A 20370-nucleotide genomic window follows, 5' to 3' on the forward strand; every position below is an offset into this window, starting at 1 on the left:
CAGAAATTTGGTTCTGGATGATACTCTGTAAGTCTGCCTAAGAATTCCTTTCAAAAAGCTGGTTATTGGCCAGGCGCAGTGGCTCACACCTGTAATCCTCCCAGGACTTTGGGAGGCCAAGGCAGGTGGAACTTCTGAGGTCAGGAGTTTGAGACCAGCCTGGCCAATGTGGTGAAACCCCGTCTCTATTAAAAATATAAAAATTAGCCAGATGTGGTGGTGTGCCTATAATCCCAGCCACTCAGGAGGCTGAGGCATGAGAATTGCTTGAACCCAGGAGGCAGTAGGTTGCAGTGAGCCAAGATTGTGCCACTGCACTCCAGCCTGAGTAACACAGTGAGACCATCCCCCCCCCCACCAAAAAAAAGCTGGTTATTTATTTGACCTTTGTATGAAACTGTCTCTGAAACCCCTCATCCCTTAGTTTTTTTTTTTTTTTTTTTTTTTTTTGAGATGGAGTCTTGCTCTGTCACCAGGCTGGAGTGCAGTGGCATGATCTGGGCTCACTGAAACCTCTGCCTCCAGGGTTCAAGCGATTCCCCTGCCTCAGCCTCCTGAAGTCCTATCCTTTAGTTTCTGACAGCCTTGGATTTTTCTTTGTTTGGTAACATTAAAAACAAACAAACAAACCTATATATAATTTATTATACCAAATCAATGAACTATTATACCAAATGAACTATTATACCAATGAACTATTATACCAAATGAACTATTATACCAATGAACTATTATACCAAATCAATGAATCAAAGAAGGTCAGAGAAGCTTGTCTTATTTCAAATAGTCTTTTAGTTTTTTTTTTTTTTTAGACAGAGTCTTGCTCTGTCGCCCAGGCTAGAGTGCAATGGCATGATTTCAGCTCACTGCAACCTCTGCTTCCCAGGTTCAAGTGATTCTCCTACCTCAGCCTCCTGAGTAGCTAGGATTACAGGCATGCACCACCACACTCAGCTAATTTCTGTATTTTTAGTAGAGACAGTGTTGTACCATGTTGGCCAGGCTGGTCTTGAACTCCTGACCTCAGGTGATCCACCTGCCTTGGCCTCCCAAAGTGCTACGATTACAGGAGTGAGCCACCGCACCCAACCTTAGTTTTTAAAGTTTCTGAAGAGGACACCAATTAAGCTCTGGAAGGGGGAAAAAAAATCACAAATACTGATAGCTTGGATAGTACTAATGTTAGTGACATTCAGTACTGACAGTAGAAAATTAGGGGTATGGAGAAACACTTTACTTGGCCTAAGTGCATTCAATGAATTTTGAGATCCACTACTGCTCTCCCTGTTCCTCACTCCCTAAACTGAGCACTTTCTACTTTTTCATGTTTTGAAGGTCTAAGCACAGAAAGTACTATCATATTGTTTCACAATAATGGCAAAAAGTGTCTTTTCTTCTCAAAAGTTTTTATCTGCTTTAAACTGCCAAAACTCAAAAAGGCAGCATATTCCTGAGTTCACACTTCGTAACAAGTTTTAAACATCCCAAAGTAAAAATAACAAAATTTTAATTAATGTGTTCCCTACTCTAAGACATATATATATGTTCATATCTGAGTGTTTCTGAAAATCATATCTATATTTTCATGTATACATTTAATGCAATAGCTTCTTTTTTCCTTCTCAAGAAGCTGTTTTTAACCCAAGTGTATGAGCAAGCCAGGTTATATATAGTATACTAGATGTTCCCAAAGAGGAATATTTCAGATTTGTTAAGGGTTATATAAAGTAACAAATATCTTGGTTCTCAAAAAATCAATTTTAGAAAGAGGGAAAGAAGAACAAAAAGTAAAACTCCTCTCCATCTTCGGTTCAAATATTCAGAAATTTTATGGTTGCCACCTTGTATTATTACTTTGTACGTTTTCCCTGTACAACTATCCTGTGAGGGTTAGAAGACACCACCAGGATGGGGGGAGGGCAGAGAAGCTGCTATAGTGTACACACATGCCACATATCTATTATGTGGCATTAATTCTCTGCGTGATGTTGTGAGGTGTATTAACTCCTCAAAAAAACTGCAGTGGCAATATTAACAAAAAAGAATTCACAATATAATTTAATAAGTGCTATAATAAAAAGCAGATACAGGGCATTGTGGAGGCATACACGAAAGGCACCTAACCCTTCTCTGCACAAATGCTGTACAGGTGCTACCAGGAAGGCTTCTGGGAGGAAATAATGCCTATATTAAGACCTGAAAAAGGAGAAACAGCAATGTCCTTGGAAATACTGATGGGGATTTCTTTTCTATAATGGTTTAAGGAATGAATTCTGCATGGTAGGTGCTCAGTACCTATATAAGGCAGGTAAACCTCTTACTTTCCCTTTTTTTTGGTGGGGGAGGAGGGACAGGAGGAAATTAAAAGGCCAAGAATGAGTATAATCAAGTATAAATGAAAACAGCAAAAGCAGGATAAATTAATGAATAGTATGAACTCTGGTTTTGACACACCTTAGTTCAAACCTGGAATTCTAGCACTTACTAGGCTACGTGATCTTAGGTAGGCACCTAACTCTCTAAGCCTCAGCTCTCTCATCTGTAACCAACAACAACCAACTCAAAGGGATATTGTGAAGCTGAAATGGTATGATATAATACATATTGATTTGTCTAGTTGTCTAATTAGTCTCCTCACCAGATCGTAAGCTACAAAAGACAGAGGCCATGCAAAATATCTTGTACCACTGTCCAGTAAGTCCTTGGCAAAATGCTTAGCACGCAGATGTTTAATAAACGTTGACTATCATTAAGTACTTTGTTATGATGATTTCAATTACAGCAACACCATGAGCTCGGCACAGTATTATAGGTTTGATTATATTCTGAAGAGATCAAAAATTACTAACTGGTTCCTTATTTCAATGTAAAACACTTATAAAATCAATGCTGCCCCTACACTAAAAGTTTTACTAATTATGAGAGGCATAAAGTCTTCCAAATCTGAACAAAAACTTTAGAAAAACATGTCCTTGGAGATATTACACAGTTAAATCTATACTGCAAGGAAGGTATAATTTTTTTTCCTCTCTAAAGAAGTGTTTCTCAACTAAGGGTGCCTGCCCTTTGCCTGCAAGGTACATATACATGGCAATCTCTAGAGATATTTTTGATTGCCACAACTAGGAGTATAGGTGTGTTACTAGCACCTAGTGGGTGAAGGCCAGGGATGCTGCTAAATATCCTATAATGCACAGGACAGCTCTCACAGCAAAGAATTATCTAGTTCAAAATGTCAACAGTGCTGAGGTTGGGGGGCAGAGGAGTTGAAGGGTAGAAAAGTAGGCAAAGATATAAAATTGCATAAACATTTACAAGTAGGTTAGGTTTAATATTATCAGAATTCATGTGTATTATTGCAACTTATTCATTTTTACCAAGTTTTAGATTTTTAAAAAGAGGTTTGAAAGGACTTAGATTTGTTTTTTCTAATATGTATCTAAGATTAAGAGAACGGTCTCTAAAATATTTGAGGTCCATGAAAATACATAAAAGCTTTCAATAACTCAGAAAAAATAATGTCTAAATATAATTTCAGGTCTTACAAATGAAGCTCTAATCTGTATCTCAGCGTAACAAGGCACAGTCACATCAAGCTGAAAGGAAAAAGATGCATGTGGCTTACATTTTCTACTATTTTATCAGTACACTGATTTTCAATGTACAAAGCAGATTTAAATGATGTGTTAATTTTATTCATTTATATATGCAAGGTGGAAGGAACATGTGGCACTTTGCCATTCCACTACCTTTTCTTTGCCATTTAACTCTGCTATTTCTTTATTAATGATCTCTATCCACATTATTATTATTTTTTTTCAGACAGAGTCTCACATGATCTCTGCTCACTGCAAACCTCTGCCTCCTGGGTTCAAGCCATTCTCCTGCCTCAGCCTCCCAAATAGCTGGGATTACAGGCACGCACTACCATGCCTGGCTAATTTTTGTATATTTAGTAGAGACGGGTCTCACCATGTTGGCCAGGCTGGTCTCAAACTCCTGACCTCAGAAGATCTGCCCGCCTTGGCCTCCCAAAGTGCTGGGATTACAAGTGTGAGCCACTGCGCCCAGCCCCTACCTCCACATTATTTCTGATTCTTGTTTTATAGCACATGTACACTAGTCACCTATTTAAAATTGTGAGGTGATACCAAACACAGTAATGATTAAATTTTTTTTTTGAGACGGAGTCTCGCTCTGTTGCCCAGACTGGAGGACAGTGGCGTGGTCTCGGCTCACTGCAAGCTCCCCATCCTGGGTTCACTCCATTCTCCTGCCTCAGCCTCCCAAGTAGCTGGGACTACAGGTGCCCGCCACCACGCCCGGCTAATTTTTTTTTTAATTTTTAGTAGAGACAGGGTTTCACCGTGTTAGCCAGGATGGTCTCGATCTCCTGACCTCGTGATCCACCCGCCTCGGCCTCCCAAAGTGCTGGGATTACAGGTGTGAGCCACCGCACCCGGCCGGTTAAATTTAACTTATGGCAGTGAAAGCGTAAACTTTGGTTACCATCACAGATGGAATTGGCTGGGTGCAGTGGCTCACGCCTGTAATCCCAGCACTTTGGGAGGCCAAGGTGGGCAGATTATTTGAGGTCAGGAGTTTGAAACCAGCCTGGCCAACATAGCAAAACACTGTCTCTACTAAAAATACAAAAAAAAAAAAATTATCCGGGTGTGGTGGTGGGCGCCTGTAATCCCAGCTACTCTGGAGACTGAGGCAGAAATTTCTTGAGCCCAGAAGGCAGAGGTTGCAGTGAGCAGAGATCACACCACTGCACTCTAGCCTGGGTGACAGAGTGAGATTCTGTCTTAAAAAACAAAAAAACAAATGGAATCATCAGGCAGAGGTGCATCTAGGTGGTAACATCACAAGTAGTTGTTGTTATTTATTAAGTATCTTCTGGAATAACATTAATCTTTGGTCTCATATTTGAGAAAAATAGTGTCATCAAAATACAATAAACTGACATACAATTTTTTTTTTTTTGAGACGGATGCTCACTCTGTCAACCCAGGCTGGAGTGCAATGGCACAATCTTGGCTCACCGTAACCTCCGTCTCCTGGGTTCAAGTGATTCTTTTGCCTTAGCCTCCCGAGTAGCTGGGATTACAGGCATGTGCCACCACAGCTAGCTAATTTTTGTATTTTTAGTAGAGATAGGGTTTCACCATGTTGGCCAGGCTGCTCTTGAACTCCTGACCTCAGATGATCCGCCTGCCTAGGCCTCTCAAAGTGCTGAGATTACAGGCGTGAGCCACTGCACCCGGCTGACTAATACATTTTAAACAATTTTTGAACCAGTTTTAATAAGAAATCTAACCCATGTAAAGCTACTGCTAAAGCCTTTTGGCTGAGGTAGTAACTAATGAGGCTCTGTAAAATATACAGGTGCATTAGGGTAAAAAAGTCTACCTCTATTGAGCCATGAGTCCAAAATCTTAAATAATAAAAAAAAGTCTGGCCGGGCGCGGTGGTTCACACCTGTAATCCCAGCACTTTGGGAGGCCGAGGCAGGCGGATCACGAGGTCAGGAGTTTGGGACCAGCCTGGCCAGCATGGTGAAACCCCGTCTCTACTAAAAACACAAAAATCAGCTGGGCGTGGTGGCACGCACCTGTAGTCCCAGCTACTTGGGAGGCTGAGGCAGGAGAACCGTCTGAACCCGGGAGGCAGAGGTTGCAGTGAGCCAAAATCGTGCCATTGCATTCCAGTTAGGGTGACAGAGCGAGACTCCATCTCAAAAAAAAAAAAAAAAGTCTATCTCATCTGAAGAAATGTTGGGGTTTATTTCTACATTATTAGACATATTTTATATTAATATTCAAGAACACTTACATAATTTTGTCATATACGCAAATATCTTGAGCTTGAAAAGTATGATGAAAATCCTTAACTGTCTACTAAAATTATTTTTTTGACCATCATTTAATTTCATACAAAAATCAAAGTGCCACAGTCCTTCAAAGACATCAGAGTGACAATATCAAAGATTTTTCTAAGCTGATATTTTACATCTGAAAGGTCCAGACAATTATTTGTGCATGTACCCACACAATTTAACAACTTGCAAAGTGATCATACCTCTTCAATACCAGCTATATTATTCACAGCCAGTTTTTTTAGAGAACTCTGAAGCTTTTTGTCATCAGCTGTGGCTGTTCTATGTACTACCTTCTTCTTTCTGCGAGCTGTACCCTGAAAAATAACCAAACAGAAGCAGAAGTGTTAGCATGCCTGGCATCTGGCAACTGCAATCACATCTTACGTATCACAATAATCTAAAACCCACATTAAAAAATGGACAAAATAATAATGATTAATGTTATAAGACTTCTCAGAGGTTGTGATTGTCAGCCTAACGCAGATTTTTAAAGGTTGGTTCTAGCCAGTTCCTTTTTTTTCCTTATCAGCTTTCTCAGGTTGAATTATTCTTATCTAATATCCAGCCTTTGTCATTTCAACACAAGATACTGTTTGCTAATAAAACATAATTTATAACTTCAAGACAATTTAAATACTTTATAACAATTTTAAAACATTATCTTTTCTTATAGTAACTATCACCCCCTGCCAGTAGTCTAAAGATATTCTGAAATTTGGGGAATTAGGACATAACTGAAAATTAATGTCTACATTACAGTAGGAGGAAAAAAATCAATAAATACATAAACAAATCAGATAATTTCAAATGGGATTAAGTACTATTAAGAAAAAAGCAAAACTAGAGCACAGCAAGAATGACTAAGTAGGGGCAAAGCACTACTTTATTAGAAGGTCCAGGAAAGCCCCCTCTGAAGAGGTAACATATGAGTTGAGACCCATAACTAGGGCAAGAATGATCAAAGCAGAATGAAACAAGGTTGAACTTGTCCTTTCTAGAAGAGAGAAAATGGGCCAGTATGGCTAGAGCAGAGTGAATAATGGGAACGGAAGAGGAATATGAAATCAGAAAGATAGGCAAGCACCAGATTATGTAGCCTAGAATGCCATGGGCAGGAGTTAGATTTTATTCTGATTGCAATGGGAAGCCATTGAAAGGTTTTAAGCATGGGAGTGACTTGATCTGATTACTTATGACTGAAGTTGCTATGTAGAAAATGGATTATAAAGAGACCAGTCAGGAGGCTCCTGTAGCCGTCCTGGCCAGAGATGAGGGATATGGCAGTGAAGATGGTGAGGGGTCAGATTCTCACAAGAGACCACATGACTTTGCTGATGGATTACACGTGGGATATGAGAAAAAGAGGACATTTGGATGATGCTTAGAATCTTGGCCTGAGCAAACAGGTTGAAAATTATACTAGTTACTGAGAAAGAAAAAGTTCATTTCTAAATTGATACTGTGAAACTCTAAATACATTTTTCCATTGAAATACTATTTAAAATAATGGATTCCTGGATCAGTTTATTAAGTCTTGAGGGTGAAATCTTTCTAAAACTGGTAGGAGTAAGGAGAAAGGAATAGTGGTTTCAATCTCTGGGTAGCTCCTATAGTAGTACTCAGGGAATCAGCCTTATAGAGGGAAGGTAGGGGCTTCAGTCTCAGCAATTCCGGTGGGAGTGGAGGAGAGATCTGACAGCAGAGGATGCCTTGAAATCTAGTTGCTGAAGGACTGACTATTTACATAGGCACTCACTTGTGAAGCATTCCTGACTCAGGGATAGCTCAACTGCTTGGTGCTTGTTCAACTCGAATGATCCTCAGGCACCTCAAATTCAGTATGTCTTAAAGCTTATCAGTCCACCAATCTATTCTTATTTCCTAACTTTTGTAGCTGGTGGTACCACCATATACTCAAGTCTCTAAAATCATGAATCTGAGGGTTATCCTAGATTCTTCTGCATGCCCTTTACCCCCCATATCCCATCAGTCACTAAATCGTGTCAATTCCAACTCCTAAATTTGTATCCCATATAATAGAGGTCCCCAACCCCCAGGCCACTGACCAGTACCAGTCTGTGACCTGTTAGGAACATGGCAGCACAGCAGAAGGTGGGGTAGGGGGCATGAGTGAGCATTACTGCTTGGGCTCCACAGCCAGTCACATCAGCGGCAGCATTAGATTCTCATAGGAGGGCGAACCCTGTTGTGAACTGCGTATGCAAGGAAACTAGGTTGCGCACTCCTTATGAGAATCTAACTAATGCCTGATGATCTAAGGTGGAACAGTTTTATCCCAAAACCATCATCCTCCCATCTGTGGAAAAACTGTCTTCCATGAAACCAGTCCCTGGTGCCAAAAAGATTGCGGACTGCTGCCTTAGACTATAGCAATAGCGTCTCAATTGTTCGCCTATAGGCCAAACTTCCATTTTGTTCCATTTTCCACAACGCCAGCAGCTACCTTTCTAAAATGGCAGTCATTTCCTTCTTAAAATCCTTTAATAGTTGCCCACTGCCTATACGATAAAACTCCAAGCTCCTTAGTATGGCATATAAAAGTATAATGGAATCCCAAACTACCTGGTCATTTCATTTCCTGCCATTCTCTATCCATTACGTACACTAAAGAACAGCTGTACCGGCCGAGCGCGGTGGCTCACGCCTGTAATCCTAACACTTTGGGAGGCTGAGGCGGGCAGATCATGAGGTCAGGAGTTTGAGACCAGCCTGACAAACATGGTGAAACCAAGTCTCTACTAAAAATACAAAAATTAGCCAGGCATGGTGGCGCGTGCCTGTAATCCCAGCTACTCAGGAGGCTGAGGCAGGAGAATCGCTTGAACCCAGGAGGTGGAGGTTGCAGTGAGCCGAGATCACGCCACTGCACTCCAGCCTGGGTGACAGAGTGAGACTCTGTCTCAAAAAAAAAAAAAAAAAAAAAAAAGGCCGAGGCAGGCGATCACGAGGTCAGGAGATCAAGCAAGATCATCCTGGCTAACATGGTGAAACTCTGTGTCTACTGAAAAAAATACAAAAAATTAGCCGGGCGTGCTGGCGGGTGCCTATAGTCCCAGATACTCGGGAGGCTGAGGCAGAATGACATGAACCTGGGAGGCGGAGCTTGCAGTGAGCTGAGATTGCGCCACTGCACTACAGCCTGGGCAACAGAGAGAGACTCCATCTCAAAAAAAAAAAGAGGCCGGCACGGTGGCTCACGCCTGTAATCCCAGCACTTCGGGAGGCCGAGATGGGCAGATCACCTGAGGTCTGGAGTTCAAGAGCATCCTGACCAACATGAAGAAACTCTATCTCTACTAAAAATACAAAAATTCAGCTGGGCATGGTGGCATATGCCTGTAATCCCAGCTACTCAGGAGACTGAGGCAGGAGAATTGCCTGAATCCAGGAGGCGGAGGTTGCAGTGAGCTGAGATCGTGCCATTGAACTCCAGCCTGGGCAACAAGACCGAAACTCCGTCTCAAAAAAAAAAAAAAAAAAGAATAGCTGTACCAAATTAAAGCAAGCCATTCCATTAAGTACTGTGTTATCTTAGCACCATATGTGCCTTTGCAAGTATGGAAATGACAACCCTTTTTACTCTATCTCATGAACCCTCTTACCTATTTCTTTTTTTTTTTTTTTTGAGACGGAGTCTTGCTCTGTTGCCCAGGCTGGAGTGCAGTGGTGCGATCTTGGCTCACCGCAACTTCCACCTCCCGGGTTCAAGTGATTCTCCTGCCTCAGCCTCCCAGGTAGCTGGGACTACAGGTATGCGCCACCACACCAGGCTAATTTTTGTACTTTTAGTGGAGACAGGGTTTCACCATGTTGGCTAGGCTGGTCTTGAACTCCTGACCTCAACTGATCCACCCACCTCAGCCTCCCGAAGTGCTGGGATTACAGGCGTGAGCCACCACCCATTACCTTTCTGCCAGCCATTACCTTTTCGCCTAGTGATAAATTGTTTATCCTTTAAACAAGAGCTCAGTGATAACTTCCTTGTCTCCACTAGGCAAGAGCACCTTGTACTTCATTATAACACTCACTATTCTGCGTTATAATTGTGAGCATCTCTCTCCCAAGCAGAGCTGTGATCTTGTTTATCTTCTATGTGCTGGCACACAGTAGGTGCTCAATATACAACAGCTAAATAGAATGTACCAACCACAGTTTTAAAATACACAATGGCGATGTGGCACATCAAGCTCTTCTAGGTATATTCTATGGTTCTTGAATATCCCTAGTTTCTGCATTGGCACATCACATCACACTTGATGCTACAATGTGACTACTGTGGTTACATGAGTGTGTTAATCTAACTCCAGACTCATATAACTGTATCACTGTGGGAGAAGGAGAAAGTACTGGCTCTTCTTCCCTTCCCTTCCCTTGTGCTCATCCCCAGGAACTGTGGTTATCATCAGTGTAAATGACATAGTGGGACCCACTACAAAAAGTAGTGTCCTACCTACCACTTCAGGTCTGAGGTAAGTACTATTCTTTCTTTCGCTTTTGCAAAGATTGTGTTGGGCAGAGATATGGGTAGAATATTCTCCTTGAGCCTGGTGCCACAGCTAAAGAGAATCAAAGACTTCAGTTGCTCACAACTAGTTCTTCCTTAGGCTTTAAAAAGTACAGGGAATAAGAAAGCTGATATTCATATTCACCAACGTGGAAGAACAGGTAAGAATTTGTGAGGAAAACCTGGCAATGAACAAAATATATAATCAACTCAAGCATCTCCAGCTAAACCTCTGTACAAGTAGGTAACATCCAGTCAAGACAAAGTAACCCTAACATCTGGTATGCCCTGCAAGTGAGTCTAACCATAATAATAGCTATCATTTATTAAGCATCTACTCTGTGCTAGACATCACATTAGGTGTTTTATAAATATTACCCTAATCTTTAAACACCTTATGTAGGATTATTTCTATTTTGCAGATAAGAAAGTGGAAGCTTAACAAGGTTGGATAACTTGTTCACATCATATAACTAGCAGATGGTAAGAGTTAGGATTCAAACAAATGTGGCTATTTCCATTGCATCATCAGAGAGAAAAGTGTTCTAGTTACCTATTTTAGATCTAGACAAGTTATTTTCAAATTGGAATGTGGTTTGATCTTGATTATTGAAAAGATTTTAGATTTTCAATGACCACAAATCCGAAATAATAACACTATCTGGTAATCATACATTCTCCTATCAATTTTTCTTATGCCACACTCACCTTGCCCCCTATCCGGACCTGAGCCTGAAGTTTGGCTAACTTTTCTTGATTCATGCTGTTGGTAAATCTAGGGGGGGAAAAATAGATTTGTTAAAGTCACTCTTTTGCCGAAATTAACAAACTGTTTATCCAACAGTACCTTCTGGTTCACTGAGCTTGTAGTATGCATCAACACCATGACCATATTAATACTGTCTATATTCTTAATAAACATTAATAACTTGTTCTAGCTTCATAAACCAGATATTTTTAAAAATCAAAATTAAATTACCATGAGGGAATCAAATATACAAACAGAAAATAGAATGGGATTCAAAGTCACCTATTCAAAGATCCCTCCTTAAAACATGATTCAATCCTTTGGCATTCAGTTAAGCCTAACCAATTATGAAATCTCTGTAGGCAAGCCAGTTTTTTTCCCCCAAAGATTTTTACAGCAGAGAGCTGTTACCAAATGTTATTAGCAAAATCTTCAAGTAGATTTTTTTCCTCCCAAATCACATTCTGTATTTCTTATAAACCATAAAGATGACAAAAGGAAAAAAAAGCTGAACAAAGAAGAAATTCAACAAAAGGCTGTCTAGCTGTCAAGATATCAAGTAGTCATGTCCTCTATTCAAGGTCAGATGGTATGTTAATAATGGGGAAAGAGAACCAGGTTTTCAGACATTTGGTGCTTCTGCAGCACTCTCCAGAGTTCATTCAATACCCTGCACTGATATAGTATGTTATACTTGTCAAGACATTCTTGCATACAGGGTAAAATGCTTCATTGCACAATTTAACAAAAACATATCTTTGCTACAGTAATAAATGTTGGGGGGGGGGGAGAGGAGACTCCTAAAACAAGCTTTTTAAAGTTAATCTTGATTTTGAAGATTCTAAAATTATAGTCATGAATCTAGTCTGGTCAGTGATAATCCCACTAAGAAAAAAACATTCTTAAGTTTATAATGGGTCATCACATTCCACATTACATAAACAAAGAAAAGCCAAATTCAGGCCCGGCACGGTGGCTCACGCCTGTAATCCCAGCACTTTGGGAGGCCGAGGCGGGTGGATCACCTGAGGTCGGGAGTTCGAGGCCAGCCTGACCAACATGGAGAAACCTGTCTTTACTAAAAATACAAAATTAGCCGGGCGTGGTGGCACATGCCTGTAATCCCAGCTACTCAGAAGGCTGAGGCAGGAGAATCGCCTGAACCCGGGAGGCGGAGGTTGCAGTGAGCCGAGATCATGCCATTGCACTCCAGCCTGAGCAATAAGAGCGAAACTCAGTCTCAAAAAAAAAAAAAAAAAGCCAAATTAAAAGTCTTGTTTTACTTGTTCTGCAGATCAACAAATCATTACTGAGATGTGAGGGAGGGAATAAGGGACTAGGTTGTTATCAAACCTTCTTTGGCCAATTCTCTAAACCCTGTATAGTCATCATTCACATGAAAAAAATACTGTTTGCTTCATTTGAGAGATTAAAAAAAGCAGCATCAAAGACTATATAATTACTAACCATTTTGTACTTTGACACTGTCCTTAGGCAATAACCTATATATCTATCTCTTCTTTAAGGCTAATGTCCAGATCCCAAATAATATTTAGAATTTATGATTCTTCACTCTGCTCAGCGCTGTATCACAATGCTGAAGCAGCTAAAAACACTTTTATAGGAGGAAGTGTGTTTAGAGTCCAAAACAAGAAGTCTTAAATGTGTGCCAATCTTAGCTCTGCCATAGACTTAAATTTGATGACTTAAATCCCAATTCCTATGCTCAAATATCCACAGAAAAGGACCAACATTCACTTTTCTCAAAGGAATGTGGCCATGAGAGTGTAGTGAACTAACAAAGAGCCAAAGGAATTTATTGCAAAAAAAAGGGGCTAAGGAAAAACATTAGACCTAGATACTTGGTAAACCCTTTGGGATTCTTCTGCATTTTGAAGTAACAATTCCCAAGAGAACAGACAGAGGTTGGGATGCCAAGACAAAGTCTTGACTTGTTTGAAATAAAAGCAAGAACAAAATTAACTCTTCAAATCAAGGTATAGATGAAAGAACAGATTCCATTCCAGGTGGTCAGGACAACAGAATTGAGAAATTTTGTTCCTAAGGAGTATCTCAGAGAAAAATGATTTTAGGGAGACTGAGAGCTGAAGGCAGTAGGGGAGGAACAAGAGTAGTCTTTTGTTTCTTGGCAAGTTGTGGTGTGTGGAATTCAAGTAGGAAAGAGGACTGGACTCAGTCTATGCGATGTCAAGCTCAGAATCTGGAGTAGACCTCCAAGATCACCTGGTTTAATTCTCTATTCTCAATCAACCTCTACTTTATTGCACCCATCATTCCTATCTGTGATGTCATCTCAACATCTGCTAGCACCAGCAAAGTATAAATTACAAACGAAACAGTTCCCTCCCTCCCATCTTAATAGATTAGGAAATAAGGGCCCAGAAGGGAGAAGTCCCTTCCTAAGCCCAAAAGGGAGAAGTAACTTCCTAAAGCCACATGATTAATGAGTTCTTCCTTGGGGATCCCAGGATCTTTTAGCACTGTTCTCAAGGACTCAAGAAAGGGTGTAAACAGGTTTATATTTATTAAGTGCCTAAGTTAGAAGCATTGTGGTAGGCACTTTCACATACATCATGTTTACACAGAGATAAAAATAATTGCAACCTTGAGTCCTGACTTTTTATTATGTAGGGTTTCTCTAAGACAAGCACAGGCTTTGGAATCAGAAAGACCAAGGTTCTACCAGTTGGGAAAGGTATTTTTCTTCTCTGAACTTGTATTCCTCCTGCATTTGGAAAGGTATAACACCACGTACTTCACAGGGTTGTTTTGAGGGTTAAAACATTATCAACCACAGGGAATGGTTCACAGAAGATACACAGTTACTGGTAACTATTGTTACCACTCCCGAGGGGACAACTATGGTAAACTGCAAGAATGTGGGAACGGAAGTTGAAACCGCCATTCACTAGCTGTGCAACACTGAGCCTGTCGGTCAGCAGGCAGTGGGAGGGGGGTTATAAAGATGGGCAAGGGACGCCGACTTGTAAACAAACATTGCCATTACAAGGTGAAGAGCGCTGCAACTGAGTTCGGTTCCCTGGACTCAAGGGCGGGAAGTGGTAACCTCAGCTTCCCTATCTGTAGACTGGGAGCATCAAATGAGAGGACAACAGAGAGCCTGTATAAAGCTCAAAGCACACAACACTGCTGTTCTGAGCGAGGAGTAATGGAACAGAGGAGGGGCGTCCACCCGCCTCCTGGGACAGGGTCTGGGCGGCAACAGCGCGGGCCCGCTCGCTCCCACAGGGGGCGGTGGTGCTGGGGACCTTCCCACAGGTGCCGACCCCCAGCTGCGCCGCCGGTAACCGACAGGCCAAGCCAGCCGCCTCCGCCCCCGCTCGCCGCACCACGGCGGAAGTGGCAGCCTGAGCGGTTGGCGGGTGTCGGAAGGAGAGGGCGGGGGGAGACCGTGCGCAGCGGCCTATGGCCGTGAAGTGGCGGGACCGCCGGGGGTCTCACCTGAAGCAGGGAGGGTCCTCCAACACCAGCACGCGGCAAGAGAAAGATGGCTGCCTCAGCCGAGACAGAGAAAGACGACGGCGGCGGCGGCGGCGGCGGCGGGAGCAGATCCACGTGATACAGCCGACCCCGCCTCTCCCTCTCCGGGGCAGCCTATCCCGGGAGCGAACATCTGAACTCCAACGCCCCGCCTGCTTTGCGCATCCCTCTTAGTGCTAGTGGCGGCAGGTGCAGGTGGCCGCGCGGCATCCTGGGGCTTGCAGTCTCCCGAGCGTTCTATTGTGTCCCTGCCTACAATTTTAGGGAACCTAATAAAAGGGTGGTCGGTATGTTTTTATTTGGGTGTGTACTTTTGTTAGGTCGCTTTTTCGCTATGCATTAAGTACGGACTTTAGGACTCAACTAGTACCAGGAAGAAAAAGACCGGACATTTTCACCTGTTTGTTATACAGAGAAGGGGAAAAATTGGGAAGAAATCCTCAAGCTACAAGAAAAATAACCAGAAGCTTTACACTTTAGCCTGCAGTGACTTATATCCTGGTGTCCTAAGTCCACCTAAGTCAGTTTTGCAATAAGAGGTCCCAAGTTTGGTTTTCTTGGAGCTTGCATCAGTTGGTTGCATCATCCCTGAGTAGAAGATTTGCGGTTGCAAGGAAAAATAAGGTACAGAGCTTCTCCAGCGGGAAAGTGCATGTCTGCACGGCACGAGCCCACGCACCGCAGAACAGGCTTGCCAGGTCTCCTCAGAGACCCTCGCAGGAACCTAACAATGAAATCCAGTTGTCCAGTCTTGATTTGTGGAGGGGTAAGGAGAATCCGAGGCCAGTAGGCAATCCGCCCACTGTTGGGAGCGACTGACCTCACGAATCAATAATTTGCTTTTGACTAGGAAGTGCAGCGGTTCTTGGGGGGAGGGGCTGGACTGGGTGGCGGACGCGAGGAGCAACGGTTCTCCCGAACCTCTCCCCCGACCCTACTATCTTGGCCTACATTTTCCCGCTCCGTCCCGGGACCTGGACACCCAGAATCCACAGAAAGCAACTCGCGCTCGAGAACAGCTCTCGTACCCTTCTACGTGATCTGCACCTTTAAACTCACTCCATCCCAAACCGGACCCCGGAGGCACCACCCACATCCGCCTAACATCACTTCCTTCAGAGTTTGAAAAAAAAAAAAATCTGGGAAGTAGAGGGGTTGTGCTGAGCGGCGCTCGGCGAACTGTGTGGACCGTCTGCTGGGACTCCGGCCCTGCGTCCGCTCAGCCCCGTGGCCCCGCGCACCTACTGCCATGGAGACGCGGCCTCGTCTCGGGGCCACCTGTTTGCTGGGCTTCAGTTTCCTGCTCCTCGTCATCTCTTCTGATGGACATAATGGGCTTGGAAAGGGTCAGACCGCGTTCTTATCTTCTCTTTACTGATCTTTACTATACTGATCCCAGTATAATCTCTTCTTGCCCTATCACCGTTCCCCTCCCATTCTAACTCTTAGGCCACTCCAGATTTCTTTTTATCTTCCCCAACCGCTCCTGGAGTTTGAAGATTTCTTGGGGTAGAGAGTAGCGGGTCTGGGGAATGGAGAAGTTGTACTTGAGGCCTCTCTAAATTATTGGGTTGGGGGGAAGGAATGGCCCGTAAATTAAGGAAAGCATGTTAAGAGCCCGGCATAGTGCCTAGCACTTGGGAGGTCCTGAGGAACGGTCACCTTCCCACCTGGGAGAAATAGAGCCGTTGGGGACCTGCATATGCAGAGAACCCTGTTCTGGGTCTGAAGATTTCTCTCCTTACTTCTTCCGCGAAGAGCTAGGTTACTGCCACTTGCTTGCCTTTGGGAAACAGCACCTGCATCCCAGGTAGCTGTATCTAGTGCATAGCAAGAGCCAAGCGAAGGGTAGAAGGCCTGCTGTTTAAGGCTCCCCAACAATTGTCCTTGCTGTGGTTCAGCGAAGTTTTTTTGTAAGTGAGCGATCAGTGGTTATGAATGGAGGTTAGGAGGTGTGGCCCCCTACTCCATCCATTACCTACATCTCCATTCTAAGTTTTAACACCTCTCTCCTCATCAGCCCTTACTTAGTTGAAAGTTGGACTGACAGTCTGTGAACTCAGAGTTTATGCTTTTCTAAGTAGATGAATTGTAGCATGGATCCCAACCCCTCTTCCTTTTTTTTTTTTCACTGACCTTACTGTATGGAATGATTCTGCTGCAATCCTTCTGTTTTTGTTTTCTCTTATCCTCTCTATTTTCACATCTATTGGTGAGTAATAAGATTGGGTGGGCATTCATTTTGCCTGAATGCAATCATTCCTTCATTCCGTAAATAATTTTTGATCACCTCCTATATTTCAGGCACTGTCCTGGGCACTAGGGATATAGCTGTAAACAGGACAGACAAGGTTCCTACTCTGGTGGAGCTTATATTCATGTCAGAGAGACAGAGTAGACTCATGAACAAATTAATAAGACAGTTTCAACTAGGAACAAGTGCTGGGAAAACAACAAGACTGTGATGGAATAGGAAGTAGAAAGGCTGGGGAGGTTGGTGGAGCTGGCATCACTTGAATTATGAAGGTCAGGAGAAGCTTTTTGGAGAAGGTAATATGTGGGTTTCCATCTCAGTGATGAAACTGCATGACAAATCCTGTTAGGCCAGAATGTTTTAAATACTGACAATCCCATTTTAAAACAGACTACTGTTTTTTTTGTTGTTTTGTTTTTTAGACAGAGTCTCGCACTGTTGCTCGGGCTGGAGTCCAGTGGCATGATCTTGGCTCACTGCAACCTCCGCCTCCTGGGTTCAAGCGATTCTCCTGCCTTAGCCTCCCGAGTAGCTGGGATTACAGGTGCCTGCCACCACGTCTGGCTAATTTTTTGTATTTTTAGTAGAGACGGGGTTTCACTATGTTGGCCAGGCTGGTCTCGAACTCCTGACATCATGATCTGCCCGCCTCGGCCTCCCAAAGTGCTAGGATTACAGGCATGAGCCACTGCGCCCAGCCAGCTACTGTATATTTAAAGTAAAGTTGTAAGTACTGAGAGTAACAGAAGAGTAGAGTGTTGGGTACGTGGGCTTAGATCTGAGTTTTTTCTTTGCTGTTTTTTCTGTTTGTTTTTTTGCTTTTGTTTTTGAGACGGAGTCTCACTCTGCCAGGCTGGAGTGGAGTGGTGCGGTCTCGGCTCACTGCAACTTCTGCCTCCCGGGTTCAAATGATTCTCCTGCCTCAGCCTCCCGAGTAGCTGGGACTACAGGCATGTGCCACTATGCCCAGCTAATTTTTTTTTTTTTTGTATTTTTTTGTATTTTTAGTAGAGATGGAGTTTCACCATGTTGGCCAGGCTGATCTCAAACTCCTGACCTCAGGTGATCCTCCCTCCTTGGCCTCCCAAAGTTTTGGGATTATAGGCGTGAGCCACTGCGCCAGGCCTAGATCTGAGTTTTAATTTGTTCTGCCACTCACTAGCTGAGTAGCCTTGGGCAAGTTTCTTAACTCTCAAGGCCTCAGTTCCTCATCTACAAAATGGGCATCATAACTACCTCAGACACTCAACAAATAATTTACTCTGTTCAAGTTACTGTGTTAGGTGTAGGTAATACCTTGGAATCAGGTATTTTGTATTTTTATTCCTTGTTAGATATTAAGCTTTGTGTGGTTGTTCCAGTTACCATTGTTGTGTAATAAATCACTCCAAAATTTAGTGGGCATGAAGAAATCATTTTATTATGCTCACAATTGTGTGAGTAAGGAATTCAAACAAGGCACACTGGGAAAGGCTTGTCCCTGTTCTATGATGACTGGGGCCTTGGCTAAGCTGGTTACCTCTCCATGTGATCTTTCTGCATGGGCTCCTATGGGTTTCCTCACAGTAGCTTTATGGGAGGCTGGATTCCAAGAGTGCGTGCCATAAGAGAACAAGGTGGAAATGCATGGCATTTTTGTCACCTAGCCTTACAAGGCACATAGCATCACTTCCACAGTACCCTGTAGGGGCAGATTCAAGGGAATGGAATATTAGGACCCCCACCCTCACCCCCAATGGGAGGTATGTTGAGGTCACATTGTAAGCAGGGCATATCTGCCACAGTGAACCAGGACTATTTCTGTCTTGTTCATGCTCAGGAATATTTGTTGAAAGAAGAAATGAATGATAAACAAGATAATTGTGATTCCTGTCCTTTTTCAGCTTGCAGTCTGGTAAGATACCAAGACAAGTAAGCAGACAGTTACATGGCAGCATGATATGTGCTTTAAGCAGGGAAATACCAGGTATGTGCAGGAGCACATAGAAGGGCAGCTTAGGGCAGTGGGGCTGGGTTGGGAGGATTCAATCCAAAAACAAAAGGCACTTAATATTGTGTCGGACACTTAGAAAATATTTAATAAATATTAACCAGTATTATTTCCTCCCATGGAAATAATAATAATAATCCCTAAAAGGAATTAATACTATTTCAAACTTTTGTTTTATGTATCTCTTGGGTATGGATTCTTGGGAAGTAGATTATACCCCACTTACGCTACCTTCCAAAAAAGTGCTACCTGAGGCAATGTTTGCTGAAAGTCTTAATGAGATGGATTTCTTCCCAGATGTTTAGCTCTAGCTCTTTCGGGACGATGGCCTGGTGGTTTGCAGAGAGGAAAGACTGAATGATCTCTACTGTTTTCATTAAGAAGAAGCAGCACAGTGATGTGGACTTAGCACTAAATAGAAATTAGGAGCCCCAGGCTGGGCACAGTGGCTCACGCCTGTTATCCCAGCACTTTGGGAGGCTGAGGCAGGTCAATCACCTGAGGTCAGGAGTTCAAGACCAGCCTGGCCAACATGGCGAAACCCCATCGCTACTAAAAAAAATACAAAAATTAGCCAGGCGTGGTGGCACACGCCTGTAATCCTAGCTACTCGGGAGGCTGAGGCAGGAGAATTGCTTGAACCTGGGAGGCAGAGGTTGCAGTGAGCCAAGATAGTGCCACTGCACTCCAGCCTGGGCAACAGAGTGATACTCTGTATCAAAAAAAAAAATAAAGAAATTGGGAGGCCTGGATTGTAATCCTGATCAGGCCATTTAGTTCTGGTCCTACGTGACAACCAATTAATCAATGAGAGAGTTGGACTAGAAGTACTTCCTAAGATCTCTTCCTGCTCTAATGTTCTATAGAGTTCCAAAATAATTACATTGTTCTCCATGGACTAAAAATTTGGAATACATCACCCATGGGGAGAAGTAGTGACCAATATTTACTCTACATTTACTATCCTCCAGGTGCTGTTGTGTGCATTTTTCATGTATTGACTAAGCCCCATAATAGCCCTATGAGATGGACAATGTTTTTCTCATTATCCCCACTTCACAGATAAAAAAACCTCAAATGAGGCACAGGAGTCCAGTGGACTAGCTGGAATACAAATCCCAGAGCCAGTGCCCTTAACCAGCATACCATTCCAGTCTCTCAGTGCAGAAACTCCTCTAAAGTTTAAAGGAGAAACTAGAAAGCTGTCATTGGGAGTGGTTCTTGTGCTCTTCTGCCTGAAACAAAAATGGATAACTTTGTCAAGTCTCTGGAATAAAAATTTGGCACTAACACATATGAAGTGTGTTTACCTCCCACACAGTGTTCTACTCACATTCACAACAGCCTATGGGATACATGTTTTTGTTAGCCATATTTTGCATTTATGAAAATGGTAAGTGGCTGAACAAGAATTCTAATGCAGGTCTGTTTGACTGAGACAATCAGT

The 20370-nt window shown here is 42.9% G+C and overlaps 2 protein-coding genes across 3 annotated transcripts in view; one reads left to right on the forward strand and one right to left on the reverse strand.

Moving 5' to 3' along the window:
* BTF3L4 (basic transcription factor 3 like 4) overlaps positions 1-14774 on the reverse strand; it is a 32305-nt gene extending 17531 nt beyond the window's left edge. For both annotated transcript variants that reach the window (XM_003805891.6, XM_003805890.6), the window contains exons 1-3: positions 14641-14774; positions 11118-11184; positions 6085-6198 (exon numbers count right to left, since the gene is read on the reverse strand). In XM_003805891.6, the coding sequence (XP_003805939.1) occupies positions 6085-6198; positions 11118-11171 (168 nt within the window). In that variant the 5' untranslated portion in view covers positions 11172-11184; positions 14641-14774. The remainder of the gene's footprint in view (positions 1-6084; positions 6199-11117; positions 11185-14640) is intronic.
* TXNDC12 (thioredoxin domain containing 12) overlaps positions 14665-20370 on the forward strand; it is a 36236-nt gene continuing 30530 nt past the window's right edge. The window contains exon 1 of the mRNA XM_008976316.4: positions 14665-16025. Coding sequence (XP_008974564.1) covers positions 15929-16025 — 97 coding nt within the window. The 5' untranslated portion in view covers positions 14665-15928. The remainder of the gene's footprint in view (positions 16026-20370) is intronic.

The sequence above is a fragment of the Pan paniscus genome, chromosome 1 (assembly GCF_029289425.2).
Source record: "Pan paniscus chromosome 1, NHGRI_mPanPan1-v2.0_pri, whole genome shotgun sequence".
NCBI lineage: Eukaryota > Metazoa > Chordata > Mammalia > Primates > Hominidae > Pan > Pan paniscus.